Source organism: Palaemon carinicauda, chromosome 42, assembly GCF_036898095.1.
Source record: "Palaemon carinicauda isolate YSFRI2023 chromosome 42, ASM3689809v2, whole genome shotgun sequence".
Classification (NCBI taxonomy): domain Eukaryota; kingdom Metazoa; phylum Arthropoda; class Malacostraca; order Decapoda; family Palaemonidae; genus Palaemon; species Palaemon carinicauda.
The window spans coordinates 45719530-45734695 of record NC_090766.1 but is presented as its reverse complement, the minus strand read 5'-3'; the positions used below and the strand labels follow the sequence as shown (position 1 = coordinate 45734695).

Sequence of the window (15166 nt, the reverse complement as noted above, 5' to 3'; positions counted from 1 at the left end):
CCCGTCGGGGACTGCCCGGTAGTGTGGACAAGGCCTTAGAGCTTTAATTTTCTCCGCCAAATATGTCACGATCTTTTCGTTGAAATTTGCTTTTATATCAATATTCAACATCTTGTCATATATTGATTGTGATATCTAATATTATTGTTATTATTATTATTACAATCCAAGCTACAACCCTAGTTGGAAAAGCAAGATGCTATAAGCCCAGGGGCTCCAACAGGGAAAAATAGCCCAGTGAGGAAAGGAAATAAGGAAATAAATAAATGAAAGGTTGGCTTTGTTAATTCTGGCACACCAGAATGACTGAAGCCAACTGTACAAGCTGTGACCAGTAAAACAATGGGTAAAGTGTGATTTTGCAAAAGTTGGTTCTAACAGAAATGAGACTATATCTGTTTTGACGCTGTTACTGTTCTTAGAATGATATATTGTTAATTTATTCTCATCATTTATATATTTCCTTGTTTCCTTTCCTCACTGGGCTATTTTTCTCTGTTGCAGCCATTGGGCTTATAGCATCTTGCTTTTCCAACTAGGGTTGTAGCTTGGCTAGTAATAATAATAATAATAATAATAATAATAATAATAATAATAATTTCACTCATTTGCCATGTGATAGTCGCGAGTGGCAACTAACATAAAAAGCAATGTTAGGAAGACTTATATAAGAGTCCGTTTAATAAGTTACACGTCATCTTGTCAAAAGTGTGTATGTTGTTCTCACGGCACATCTGTAAACAATTGAATAAGGACATCCGCTATATTGTGATGGCCTAGTTTTCGTGTTACGTCACCTTCTTCTTCTTCCTCTTTTCTTCTTCTTCTTCTTCTTCTTCTTCTCTTTTCTTCTTCTTCCTCCTCCTTTTTTCTTCTTCTTCTTCCTCTTTTCTTCTTCTTCTTCTTCCTCTTCTTCTTCTTCTTCCTCCTCTTTTCTTCTTCTTCTTCTTCTTCCTCCCCCTCTTTTCTTCTTCTTCTTCTTCTTCTTCTTCCTCTTTTCTTCTTCTTCTTCCTCTTTTCTTCTTCTTCTTCTCCTCTTCTTCTTCTTCTCCTCCTCCTCTTTTCTTCTTCCTTCTCCTCTTTTCTTCTTCTTCTTCTTCTTCCTCTTTCGTTTTCTTCTTCTTCCTCTTCTTCTTCTTCTTCCTCCTCTTTTCTTCTTCTTCTTCTTCTTCCTCCTCCTCTTTTCTTCTTTTTCTTCTTCTTCTTCTTCTTCCTCCTCTTTTCTTCTTCTTCTTCTTCTTCTTCCTCCTCCTCCTCTTTACTTCTTCTTCCTCCTCCCCTTTTCTTCTTCTTCTTCTTCTTCTTTTTCTTCTTCTTGAGTGTTATACAATGTGTTGTAGCAGTTTCTAATAGCTAATATACGTGGCAGAATCCATATATGTGGTAAAGTTGAAATCATCAGTGTTCATTAAAGCGAAGTCACATCGAAGGGAACATCCAAGACTTCAATATTTCCACGAATCTACGAATCTTGTTTGATTGTATTGGGAAATATTAACAAATATTTAATTAAAAAAAAAAATTCGTTTATCTATCTATTAATTTGATTTTTTCCCGTGGTGTGTAAAAGTTTATAATGCTTTGACAAACTTTTAGTTATAGGAAAAGACAAATCAAGATTCTATGGATTGCAAAGCTGTACCGAGAGAGAGAGAGAGAGAGAGAGAGAGAGAGAGAGAGAGAGAGAGATAAGGATTTCTTATCAGAAGGTTATTTTAATTTTAGATAACTCGTCCAACATATTCCTTTACATGCCACAGTTGACTTCAATTAATAACCTTCGTCCGTTATAAAGGTCATATTATTATTATTATTATTATTATTATTATTATTTTTATTATTATTATTATTTTATTATTATTATTATTATTATTATTATTATTATTATTATTATTAAATGCTAAGCCACAACCCTAGTTGAAAAAGCAGGATGCTACAAGCCCAGGGGCCCCAACAGGGAAAATAGCCCAGTGAGGAAAGGAAACCAGACATTTAAGAACCATGATATAGAAACTCGATTATCAAAAAGAATGTTTGGTAAATGACTAAGATGTGCAAAACAGCTAATTACTTTTTCAGTTGACAAAAGTTAATGCGTTCTCAATTTTTCAAAAGTTAATGATCTTTTAATCTTCTAAAGTTATTGGATTCCTTATTTTACAAAAGTCAAAATTTTCATGTTGCAAGTCATAATTTTTTTCATGGGAATTTTTTTTTTTTTCACAAGTTAGTATTTTTCCTCTGGTAAAAAAATGATGATTTAATTCAGTCATGCAAAAGTTAACGATATTTTTTATATCTTCCAAATGTTAATGATTTTTGTCTCGCAATTTTTTTTTTTATTGTTAAAGCTAATGGATTCTCATATTGCAAAAGTTAATATTGTTTTATCTTGCTAAAAGTTAAAGACTTATTTATCTTGAAGAATTCAAGAATTCTTTATCTTTAAAAAGGAACAATATCTACATTATATGATAAAATGAGCCACAGAACAATCAGGGTCACTTTATAGAACAGTGGTAACGTGATTGCCTAGCATTCGCATGGCAGCAGATTGATCCCAGCCCGGGACCATAAGTAAAGCTGCTTACTGGGGAGGTCACTGTTGTGGTTGACCACAACAGTTGGGATTTGGGATTGCTCGGCTGACGTTCTAGTGAGTATCTATTCAGATGAATCTAGAACTGATACCAGACACCTTTATTTTTACTGTTATTTCTTATAGGTGAATTTTAATGTCATAAATCATATTCAGTATATCGTCAAGGATACAATGCGTATTTTTCTACCACATTGACAAGGTAAAATTGTAAAGAAGAATAAGAGAGAGAGAGAGAGAGAGAGAGAGAGAGAGAGAGAGAGAGTTTATAACAGTTATTTGGCGTGTACTGTACACTTGCCTCACAAAGGAATTTGGTTTGTACTGGCTTTATGAGAGAGAGAGAGAGAGAGAGAGAGAGAGAGAGAGAGAGGTACAAGGAGTTATAAAGATTTTGGATGTCTCAAATATTATTTAGTCCATCAGGGGACACTCCATTTGCTCTTGGGTAGAGCGATTTAATTTAGTTTAAACATTTAGAGAGAGAGAGAGAGAGAGAGAGAGAGAGAGAGAGAGCAAGGAGCTTTTATTTAAGTCGTGGTTGGAATTATAAGGGCGTTTTTTGAATGTGCTAGTCTGTACACACACACACACACACACACATATATATATAATATATATATATATATATATATTATATATATGTATATATATATATATATATATAGATGGATAGATAGATAGATAAATAGATAGATAGATAGATATTGACAATAAATTTGCATTGTTAAATGCAGGACATAGCGGACGGTCCCCTTTAACTTTTTTTATTCTGGAAATCAGTATTACTTAATCTTTATGAGCAGGCATGTATTTTTTTTATTATCTCTTGGGTATAGTGCGCCACTTGTAATCGTGTAATGCGCCACTGTTGGCGCATGCGCCATAGGTTGGCCACCTCCTGTGCTAGAGCATGATTAGGCAAGCATGGGAAGAATCTAATTCAACTAATACAATCGTGGCTGTTGTCATTTTTCCCAAATAGATTCTTAAGAGGTGCCCGTCTAGAGACATACTCTAAGCAATCCATACGACTCTCTGTTTCTCAAGTTACAATCAGCTAGATAATGAGGCTGAATTAATGTACTTATGGTATTAGGTTAGTATTATATCTTGTCCAATTTCACTTGCTTTCATCTTGTCTTTCTTTTGTTGTTTATATGTGGAAAACAGTAACTATCTTCAGTGTTTCTTTAGATTATAGTTTCTTTATACATTTCTGTTTCAGTCCACCCGTTGAGATACTACCACTAGAGAGTTATGACATCTTTTGACTGGCCAGACAGTACTACATTAGATCCTTCTCTCTGGTTATGGTTCATTTTCCCTTTGCTTACAAATAAACCTAATTTCTGGTCTATTCTTTACATATTCTCCTCTGTCCTCATACACCTGACAACACTGAGATTACCAAACAATTCTTCTTCACCCAAGGGGTTACTGTACTGTAATTGTTCAGTGGCCACTTTCCTCTTGGTAAGGGTAGAAGAGACTCTTTAGCTATGGTAAGCAGCTCTTCTAGGAGAAGGACACTCCAAAATCAAACCATTGTTCTCTTGTCTTGTTTTGTTAAAGTTTATATAGGAGATATTTATTTTAATGATGTTACTCTTCTTAAAATATTTTATTTTTCCCTTTTTCCTTTCCTCATTGTTTTCCTGTTGGAGCCCCTGGGCTTACAGCATGCTACTTTTCCAACTAGGGTTGTAGCTTAGCAAGTAATAATAATAATGATAATAATAATAATAATAATAATAATAATAATAATAATAATAATAATAATAATAATAATAATAATTATAATAATAATCAGGACGAGTTGCTGTTTTGATTTTCATTTCTTTACTTGTTGTTCAATAGCTTTTTTAATTGTTTCCAACCTTCGCTACGATTCCTCTTTGGCAAATAGCTAGATGATCTTTAAGTTGTTGCTCATATTATTATCTTTGTTTTTCTTTCATATATTTTTTCTTCTTTGTATTTGTTTTTCTCAGCCACTTATTTTCGATGTAATTTTCGTTTTCATGAATACTTTTCAATTAATTTTCAAAGCTTTCTCGCCGGTTTGTTTATTCTATGCATTACCATTATCATCGTACACTGTTAAAAAAAAAAAAAAAAAAAAAAAAAAAAAAAAAAAAAAAAAAAAAACATAATTTCAATCGGAAATTCTTCGTAAGAATAAATATTTCTTTAATTGTGGGATGTAGAAATATTCACTTTTCATAATTTATGTTCCCAGCAAATTTATTTTTTCTAAGCCTAAAGGTTTTATAATTGACGAATTCACTTACGGATGCAATACGGGTTTTCAAAAAGGTTCTCAGTCGTACCGTTGTATTTACCCAACTCTCTTACCTTTTACGGGGTGGAGACTGTAATATCACTCCTTAACGTCAATATATCCGTTGTCTAAAACGGCAAATGCCTAGCAACATTTATTCCAGTTTTTTTTATCGTTTTTTACGGCTAATTTTTAATAGTGTAGGCTATTCTGACACTTGTTTGTTTAGCTCTCTTTTGCCTCATTTCCTTAGTTTATCCATAGCTTCCATACTTCCTTGGGGGTCTTAACTTATTTTCTTATGTTTACTTCATAAATTGTAACAGTAATTTTTTTCATACTTCTGTGATGCTTCCTTTGCTTCGATATAGTTTCTACTGTATTCTTCCGAGTTCATTTCATTCCTATTTTTCCTATTTAACAAATTTCTTGTATATTTTTTCTTTAATAAATCAAATTCTTATTTTTGACTACTATGATTCTGAATTACAGGAATTTTATAAGTAGACAAGTTAATAAAAATTTCTGCCGTCCGTTGAGATAATACCGCCAGAGAGTTATGGGGTCCTTTGACTGGTCAAACATTACTACAGTTGATCCTTCTCTCTGGTTACGGTTCCTTCCCTTTGCCTACACATACACCGAATAGTCTGGCATATTCTTTACAGATTCTCCTGTGTCCTCATACACTAGACACCACTGATATTACCAAACAATTCTTCTTCACCCAAGGGGTTAACTACAGCACTGTAATTGTTCAGTGGCCATTTTCTTCTTGGTAAGGGTTGAAGAGACTCTTTAGATATGGTAAGCAGCTCTTCTAGGAGAAGGACACTCCAAAATCAAACCATTGTTCTCTAGTCTTGGGTAGTGCCATAGCCTCTGTACCATGGTCTTCCACTGTCTTGGGTTAGAGTTCTCTTGCTTGAGGGTACACTCAGGCACACATTTCTATCTAATTTCTCTGCCACTTGTTTTGTTAAAGTTTTTATAGTTTATATAGGAAATATTTATTTTAATGTTTTTACTGTTCTTAATATTTTATTTTTACTTGTTTCCTTTCCTCACTGGGCTATCTTCCCTGTTGGAGCACCTGGGCTTATAGCATCCTGCTCTCCAACTAGGGTTGTAGCTTAGCAATTAATAATAATAATAATACATACATACATACATATACCAAGGCACTTCCTCCAATTTTGGGGGGTAGCCGACATCAACAAAGAAACAAAAACAAAAAGGGGACCTCTACTCTCTACGTTCCTCCCAGCCTATCAAGGGACTCAACCGAGTTCAGCTGGTACTGCTAATAATAATAATAATAATAATAATAATAATAATAATAATATTAATAATGTGTCCAGATATAGAGCTGCATTAGCTTACGTAATAGTTGCACAGACAATCAGGTGCTGATCACCTTAATGGAACTATATTAGTCATTACATAACTTCATCCGTAGCTTACGACGCATCCTTAAAAGTTTATGTAATACTTGCGCAGTGTATTTCTCAGGAAATTATAGCCAGTGTTATGTTACTTTCTCAAGAGCCGTTGCAAAGGCAATGCCTCACATCTGAACCAGAATCGGAACCAAGAGGTTCTTGTTAATTTTTTCTTTTTACATCATTATTAGTATTATTATTATTTGCTAAGCTACAACCCTAGTTGGAAAAGCAGGATGCTATAAGCCCAGGGGCCCCTACAGGGAAAATAGCCCAGTGAGGAAAGGAAACAAGGAAAAATATAATATTTTAAGAACAGTAACAACATTAAAATGAATATTTCCTATATAAACTATAAAAACTTTAACAAAACAAGAGGAAGAGAATGGTAGTTCGTGTCCCTTCTAGCACCGTGTTGAAAGATGTTAATAATATATTTGAAATATTTGACAACAATACTGTCGATTTACATGAAAGATAAAAACAAAATACTAATTTCACATTCAAAACGTGTTAAATGAATTCTCCCCTATACACAACCCTGTAACTAAAGCTTGCTAAACGAGCATTATTCCAGGTCTTCTCAGAAGCATTCTAACCACCGAAAAGGGAAGCCAGGGTATCCAATGGTACCTCGCAAAATGACGCTCCTCCAGGGGAGGGACCGAACCTCAAGAAGAGCCCGGACGTCGATGGAGGATGGGCCTGGGTTGTGTTCGCAGCTGGGTTCCTGCAGTTCTTAGTATCATCAGGTAATGCTACAAATTGAAGGTGATTCTCTCTCTCTCTCTCTCTCTCTCTCTCTCTCTCATATACAATTGTCAAGCCTCTTTCTCTCTCATATACAATTGTCAAGCCTCTCTCTCTCTCTCCTCTCTCTCTCTCTCTCTCTCTCCTAAAATTTTAATACCTAGTTACTTGCCATACAATTGTCAAGCCTCTCTCTCTCTCTCTCTCTCTCTCTCTCTCTCTAATACTTAGTTACTTGCCATACAATTGTCAAGCCTCTCTCTCCCTCTCTCTCTCTCTCTAATACTTAGTTACTTGCCATACAATTGTCAAGCCTCTCTCTCTCTCTCTCTCTCTCTCTCTCTCTAATACTTAGTTACTTGCCATACAATTGTCAAGCCTCTCTCTCTCTCTCTCTCTCCCCTAAAATTTTAATACTTAGTTACTTGCCATACAATTGTCAAGCCTCTCTCTCTCTCTCTCTCTCTCTCTCTCTCTCTAATACTTAGTTACTTGCCATACAATTGTCAAGCCTCTCTCTCTCTCTCTCTCTCTCTCTCTCTCGCTCTCTCTCTCTCTCTCTCTCTCGCTCTCTCTCTCTCTCTCTCTCTCTCTCTCTCTCTCTTAATATTTAGTCTTTCTATTTAATTGTGGAGCATGAACATTCTGTAAAGAAAGTTGTGATAAACTGTATTATTATCAGAATTGACTACTGTAACTCTATCTACTACAATTTACCAAAAGTCCAACTTAAGAAATTACACATCATAAACAGAGGAACAAGACTGATAAAAAGTGTCCCACCCCGAGAAAGGATCACTCCCATACTAATTGATTTGCACTGGCTGCCGATTAAAGCGAGAGTCGAGTTTAAAATATGTACAATAACCCATCAAGTTATCTGAACCAGACGTCCAAAATATCTAAGAGAATTGCTACATATTGTACAGCCAACAACTTGTGTTGACACGAGAATAGTTAACAGATGGTTACAAATTATTGGAACCTAGATATATATGTCTACTGTAGGTTCTAGAGCCTTTGAATATGCGGCCCCGAGAGTCGAGACTATATTAAAGCTCCTACTAGATATCCGAAAGACTGACGATATTAAGGCTTTCAAGAGGAAACTGAAGACTTTCTTGTTCTCTAAGTGATTCGATAATGTGGATTTGACAATAAACGAGCAATATGCGGTGCGAAATGCTGAATGCCTTGGAATGCACATGATAAAATAGCTGTGGAGGTCCTGTAGAGAGTAAGATTCTCCTGCTGTATAGGACCAAAAAAGCAGCCGTTAAAGTAAAGTATAGGTACCGTGTAGTAAACCTTAGGGCATCTAAAAACTGGCAGCTTATATATCCTTTAAATTCAATTCCTTACATTTTTGAAGAAATAGAAAAACTGGAAGTAGAGGTGTTTGTTCATTCAACGACTTTAGTATTTATTCGATGTGGAAAAACCTGAGATTAATTACGGAAATTGTAAACTATTAGTGACTAAGCTGACCTTGATTTAAATCTAAGGGAATTCCACGTATAGTTTCAAGTTGTAGTAGGAGCTCCATCATCTTGAGACGATTTTTTTTAAAGTTTGCTAATCAACTTGGAAAATCATATGCAGATGTTTAGTTTTTCCAGTTTTAAATTATTATTTCCAGAAAACCTGAAACGCATCTGGAAATTCTCACAGAGATGGTCTGAGCGAAGTCCGGAAATAAATAATGTAGTAAAAACTGCTGGTTATCATCTTAGAAACATTGCTTTTATAAAGAAGTGCCTTGATGATCATCCTGTAAAGAAACTTGTGATGAACTGAGTTAGTACCAGGATTGACTACTGCAGCTCCATCTACTACAATTTACCAAAAGGGCTACTTAAGAAATTACAAAACATTATAAACAGAGGAGCAAGACTGATAAAAGGTGTCCCACCTCGAGATTGGATCACTCATATACTAATTGATTTTATGGCTTCCTATTAAAGCGAGAATTGAGTTTAAAATATGTACAATAACCCATTAAGTTATCAGAAGTGGACGTCTAAAATAGCCAAAAGAATTGCTGCATATTGTACAGCCAACAACTTATGTTGACACGAGAATAGTTACAAATGGATTCAAATTATTGAACCTAGATATATGTCTACTGTAGGCTCTAGAGCCTTTAAATGTGCGGCCCCGAGACTATACAATAAAGCTCCCACTTGACATCCGAAAGGCTGAAGATATTACGGCTTTCAAGAGGAAACTGGAGACTTTCTTGTTCTGTGAGTTTTTCGATAGTGTGGATTTGACAATAATCGAGCAATATGTGGTGTGAAATGTTGAATTCTTTCGAACGAACATGATAAAATGACTGTAGAGGTCCTGTCGAGAGCAGTGCTCCCCTGTTGAATAGGACCAGAAAAACAACCCTTAAAGTAAAAGCCTTTTTAGAGTATAGTGAAATCTGGAGGCCGGAAAAGTCGAATAAATAAGACTGCTAATGGATATAAAACCAGGAGAATTATTGTTAAAATTAAAAGAGTGGCAGTCATGGTATTAAGAACCAAAAAGGGTGTTGCATAGAAGCAATGACGGTAACACCAAGTTCTATAGACCTTGGGTAACACTACTGTGTTAGAAGAAAAAGAAGACATACTCAATAGTAAATAAAAAAAGTAAAAAATAATATTGTTATTTAATACTAAAATTTCTTTTATTTTTCTTTCAGGAATGTTCTACTCATTTAGCGTCTTCTTCGTAGAGTTTCTTCAGGTTTTCGAAGAATCGAGAGCCAAAACAGGCTGGGTTTACTCTACCAATAGCGCCGTCCACATGTTCTCTGGTCCACTCGCAGGATTTGTGATCGTACGCTGGGGACCTCGAAGCGCTGTGGTTCTTGGTGGCTTCTTGGCCGGACTCGGTTACTTTTTAACGGCATTTGCCCCCAGTTTAAATATTGTATTCATCACATATGGATTCATTAATGGTAAGCTGAACATTCATATGATGTATTCTCTGAGCAATTCATAAATGTGGATAACTGAACATTTCATATTTTATGGCAATGGGCTTTTATCTTTTACACAAATCTGATTTTTAAGAGAAAAGTTGGCATGTTTTAAACTATTCGCCTGTTTAATAGTAATGTTTTTTTTTAACGCAATAATGGGATTTATTAAAAAAAATAGCATGTTTTATTCTATACCATACTGTACTCGTTTAGACAATCCTGCCATTTTACATTTTCCAGCTGTTGGAACAAGTCTCAACTTCTCTGGCTGGATTGTTGGACTGGCGAGGTTCTGGAATCGCCACCACGCTCTTGTAGTAGGCCTAGCGATGTCTGGCTCTGGATGTGGGGTGTTCTTACTTGGTCCCCAAATGGAAAACATTGTATCACACTTTGGATGGAGGGGTGCCATGCTTTTCTGCGCTGGCCTGTCACTCAATTTTTGTGTGTTTGGTGCTACTATTTATAAGAATTTGAAGAAACCACTCGGAGCGTCTACAGAACACAGCGCCGACATCCATGGACTGCTTACTAAGGAAAGTTTGGAATGATGGTGTAATAATAGAGACGAACTTTCATCTAAACAAAGGGAAATTGTAATAGCGACATGGTCATTGCTAGCGTGCAGAGGAAGGATAAAGAATTATCGCACGAAACGCCTATTGTGAAGTCACTATTTTCAAATGAATCCTGCCTAAATGACAACTCACATAACAAACTTGTAAGGCTATTGAAATCCTTAGGATTCCTTGCATAAGAAGGAATTCTGTAGATGTCAGTAATCCAAGGGAAACTGAAGAGAACAACACTGTGAAAGAGCTTTTGAAGTCTCCTAAATTCTGGCTCATAGAGGCCTCTTGTTTTTTAAGTTTATGGCCACTACTACAGTTTATGCTATTTTCTTAGACTGGACGAAATGGAAAGGGCTATCTTCGTCCTTTTCTCAAGCCTTAGCGGGAAGTGGAGCAGGAGATCTACTTGGAAGGTTACTTGCAGGAGCTATCATGGGACGTGGGCTGCCCCCGCTCATTCTGTTCAGCGGCATTCAGCTCTTACTGGCGGTGACAGTGGCTTTAGCTGCACTAGCCAACACAGGATTGCAATTGATAAGTGCCATGGTTGGTTTTGGCATTGCATGTGGATTGCAGAGCGTACTTTATGCATTACTACCGTCTCAGTTTAGTACTGGTGTCAGCGTGGCAAGAGTATTAGGGTATCTGCTGCTTGTGACAGGGGCTGGAGCCTTAGCTGGTCCACCTGTTGCTGGATTATTAGTAGATATGACGGATTCATATAACCCAGTAATGGTACTTTGTACGGGGACCACTGCAACTGCCGCAGTTTTTAACCTCGCTGCGCATTTAACTAAAAAGAAACACGACTCTGTGCATCTATGTAGCACTTCAATAGACGCCTAAACTTTTATTATATTTCAGGAATCTCAACTTTGGCAATAAAGATGAATTTATACTTTTAATAAATGAATACATTTTTCTCTTGATTAATTTCCAAAAGCTATGAAGAAGAGGGTCTTCGAATCACTGCTGTATAAGATGCTGGTTAGTGCGGTCTAATATATAAGTATTATTCAAAATAAAAATTTGATATTATATTGCAGCCGTCGAGGAAAGCAAAAAAACTTGCAGAGAAATTCCAAAGAATTAAGAGTTAAAGATGGAACAATATTGATTCTCTCTTCATACATATATCTACATTAAATTGAAATAACTTTCATTAATTCGTTCTCACTGTCTTTGCCATTTTTCTGCAGTTCTGATATCTAGTTCATATCTTTTTTATTTCAACCTTATTTTGTCTTGGTAACTTTAAGCTGTTCATAATGTTTCTTCTTCTTATTTTCATCTATCTTAGGCGTTGTCTATAACCAGGAACACTGAATGTGATTCGAATTTATTATTATAGATACGATGAGTCATAAAAAATGGCCTCATCCATATACTCTTAAGCAATGACCCTGCAATTAGATTTAGAAGCAGAACGAGAACTTGATAGCGATAGGCTACCATTGTCACATTGTCACTCTGAAAGGAAAAATAACGTTAAAATCTAAAGTAGTTTTCCATCACTAAAAAGGTCAATTTGCTGGTATAACGCCGTATTTGACCCTAAAAAGTAGATAATATTGTAAAGGGATTCTCTACTCAAAACTACAATGTATAAAAACGCCCAAAATGGCTGAAAATCATTAAATGCTTTGCCTTTTAGCCAAAGTCTTGTATATTCGATGTAACCATAGTAAAAATAAGGATAAGCACTGATGATGAAATATAAAACTAAAATAAGGCTAGAAGTAATGCGTGCCCCTGGAGAACATACGTAGAAAATACAATCTAACATGCATATACAAGTGTGTAGAAGAGGAACCCATCATAAGAGGGAAACCTATCAAAAGTAATAAAGATCGGCCAAGGGTTCAAGGATTTTTTTTTTTTTTTAGATATCTAAGGGCTCGGCCAGACCAAGCGTGGCTAGCGTAGACATCTAAGGGCTCGGCCAGACCAAGCGTGGCTAGCGGCGAGGTTAGCTTTTTTTCTTTTAGATATCTAAGGGCTCGGCCAGACCAAGCGTGGCTAGCGTAGACATCTAAGGGCTCGGCCAGACCAAGCGTGGCTAGCGGCGAGGTTAGCTTTTTTTCTTTTAGATATCTAAGGGCTCGGCCAGACCAAGCGTGGCTAGCGGTGAGGTTAGCTTTTTTCTTTTAGATATCTAAGGGCTCGGCCAGACCAAGCGAGGCTAGCGGCAAGAGGTTCCCGCGGCTAATTGAAACCTTAGGTATCTTATGTAGGTGGCCAATAGAGTAAATTCTATTGGCCTTGACCTACATAAGATACCTAAGGTTTCAATTTGCCGCGGGAACCTCTTGCCGCTAACCTCGCCGCTAGCCGCGCTTGGTCTGGCCGGGCCCTAAGAAAAAATCAGACGAATCTACAGAACAGCCATGGGATAGACAAAGAGTTACGGTATAGAATCTGAAGAGATTATAGAGTAGAACAATGTGAGGTATTTCTGCTGTTCACCAATCTTAAAAGGATAATGTGGTAGATTAACCAGGGCACCAGCCACCCGTTGAGATGCTACCACTAAAGTTATGGCATCTTTTGACTGGCCAGACAGTACTACATTAGACCCTTCTCTCTGGTTACGGTTCATTTTCCCTTTGCTTACACATAAACCGAATATTCTGGCCTATTCTTTACATATTCTCCTCTGCCCTCACACCTGACAACACTGAGATTACCAAATAATTCTTCTTCACCCAAGGGGTTACTGTACTGTAATTGTTCAGTGGCTACTTTCCTCTTGGTAAGGGTAGAAGAGTCTCTCTAGCTATGGTAAGCAGCTCTTCTAGGAGAAGGACACTCCAAAATCAAACCATTGTTCTCTAGTCTTGGGTAGTGCCATAGCCCCTGTACCATGGTCTTCCACTGTCTTGGGTTAGAGTTCTCCTGCTTGAGGGTACACCCGGGCATACTATTCTATCTAATTTATCTTCCTCTTGTTTTTGTTAAAGTTTATATAGTTTATACAGGAGATATTTTTTTCAATGATGTTACTCTTCTTAAAATATTTTATTTTTCCTTGTTTCCTTTCCTTACTTGGCTATTTTCTCTGTTGGAGCCCCAGGGCTTATAGCATCCTGCTTTTCCAACTAGGGTTGTAGCTTAGCAAATAATAATGATAATAACATCAACAACAACAATAATAATAATAATAATAATAATAATAATAATAATAATAATAATAATAATAATAATAATAATAATAATAATAATAATAATGATAATAATAATAATAATAATAATAATAATAATAATAATGATAATAATAATAATAATAATAATAATAATAATAATACCCATCAAGAATGTTTTTGAGTGAGATTTCAAGAACCAGGGAGGAGAGAAGAAGATGTAAACGCCGCTTTTTATGTTGTTTTGATCACGAACGTTTGAGAATTAAGACTTAATTGTTGCCAGGTCGTTGCCATTGATACAGTAACTGTAAAGTAAAGTACAAGACGCACTTAACTAAATGTTAATGCGTATTTGGTTGTAAGTTTGTGAAAAATTGTACCGTTCTTAGCAAACACAGGATAAGCATGAGTGCTCAACCCATAAAAGTAAGTAGCTAACATTTGAAATCATACTTTCGATGTCCAATCCAATTTTCTGTAGGGGAATGTAGCCAAGATAACATTTTGGCCTTTGCTGAGATGTATACTTTGTCCTCAGGTTAGGATAAGGGGCCTTCAGATATGGGTTGTGGTTAGGCTGTCATAGTCTATGTAGTGATTGCAGCCTGTAGGTTATTGTAAGGGAACTGTGAAGGTGGGAGATTGGCCGGTAATTTTGTATTGTATTACAGGGTGAGATTTCGAACAGAATATATATGTTTTCCTATAGTAAATAACGTGAATTAACCGAATTTGATGTTCATTTCAATCGGAAACAAACAGATCAACCAATTAGTTGCACGGTGTCACTTCTCTTACGAATGTACTGCGAACGATAACATTAGCAACGTTACCAATAATACACAGTGTTACCAACGTTGACGTATGGTACACAGAGTTACCAGCAGCACGCTGACATTACTAACGACAGTAATGATAGATATTTCCATACGTATTTTAAATAATTTCTCCATATAAGTTTTACTCAATATATAAAAAGTACAAAAAGGGCAAAGAACCTAACAAACCCACCTAACCTAGCCTAGTAGTATGAAAGGTCACAAAATAACATTTGATCTACATCGGACGTTGGCAGTACTGGTTACTGTATTTTTTCATGACACAATCTTTGCAACGGCGCCTCCAAAGTTTATCCAGATACTGTATACTGTTTTGTATTTTCCTCCGATTATTATAATTTCAAGAAGGTAATGTATAGAGAAGAAAAGGCTTGTTTTACGTTTATATATCGATTCCCCAGTATGTTTTTCCCACCCAAAACCCCGAGTTCCCACTGGGGGTCCCCCATTACCGGTGGATATAGATGTATATATATTTCTGAAACTATTCATTTGCGACGGGAACGAGTGTCATTTTCGAAGAGAGCGTAATTTTTTTCTATAAGAAAAAGTAGTTGTTTTCC

The 15166-nt window shown here is 36.1% G+C and overlaps 1 protein-coding gene and 1 pseudogene across 1 annotated transcript in view; both read left to right on the top strand.

The window, feature by feature from the left end:
- Positions 1 to 302: 302 nt before the first annotated feature.
- Positions 303 to 11573, top strand: LOC137633138 (monocarboxylate transporter 13-like; annotated as a pseudogene).
- Positions 11574 to 14013: 2440 nt separating this feature from the next.
- abs (ATP-dependent RNA helicase abstrakt) overlaps positions 14014 to 15166 on the top strand; it is a 45304-nt gene continuing 44151 nt past the window's right edge. The window contains exon 1 of the mRNA XM_068365173.1: positions 14014 to 14190. Within this exon, the coding sequence (XP_068221274.1) occupies positions 14170 to 14190 (21 nt within the window). The 5' untranslated portion in view covers positions 14014 to 14169. The remainder of the gene's footprint in view (positions 14191 to 15166) is intronic.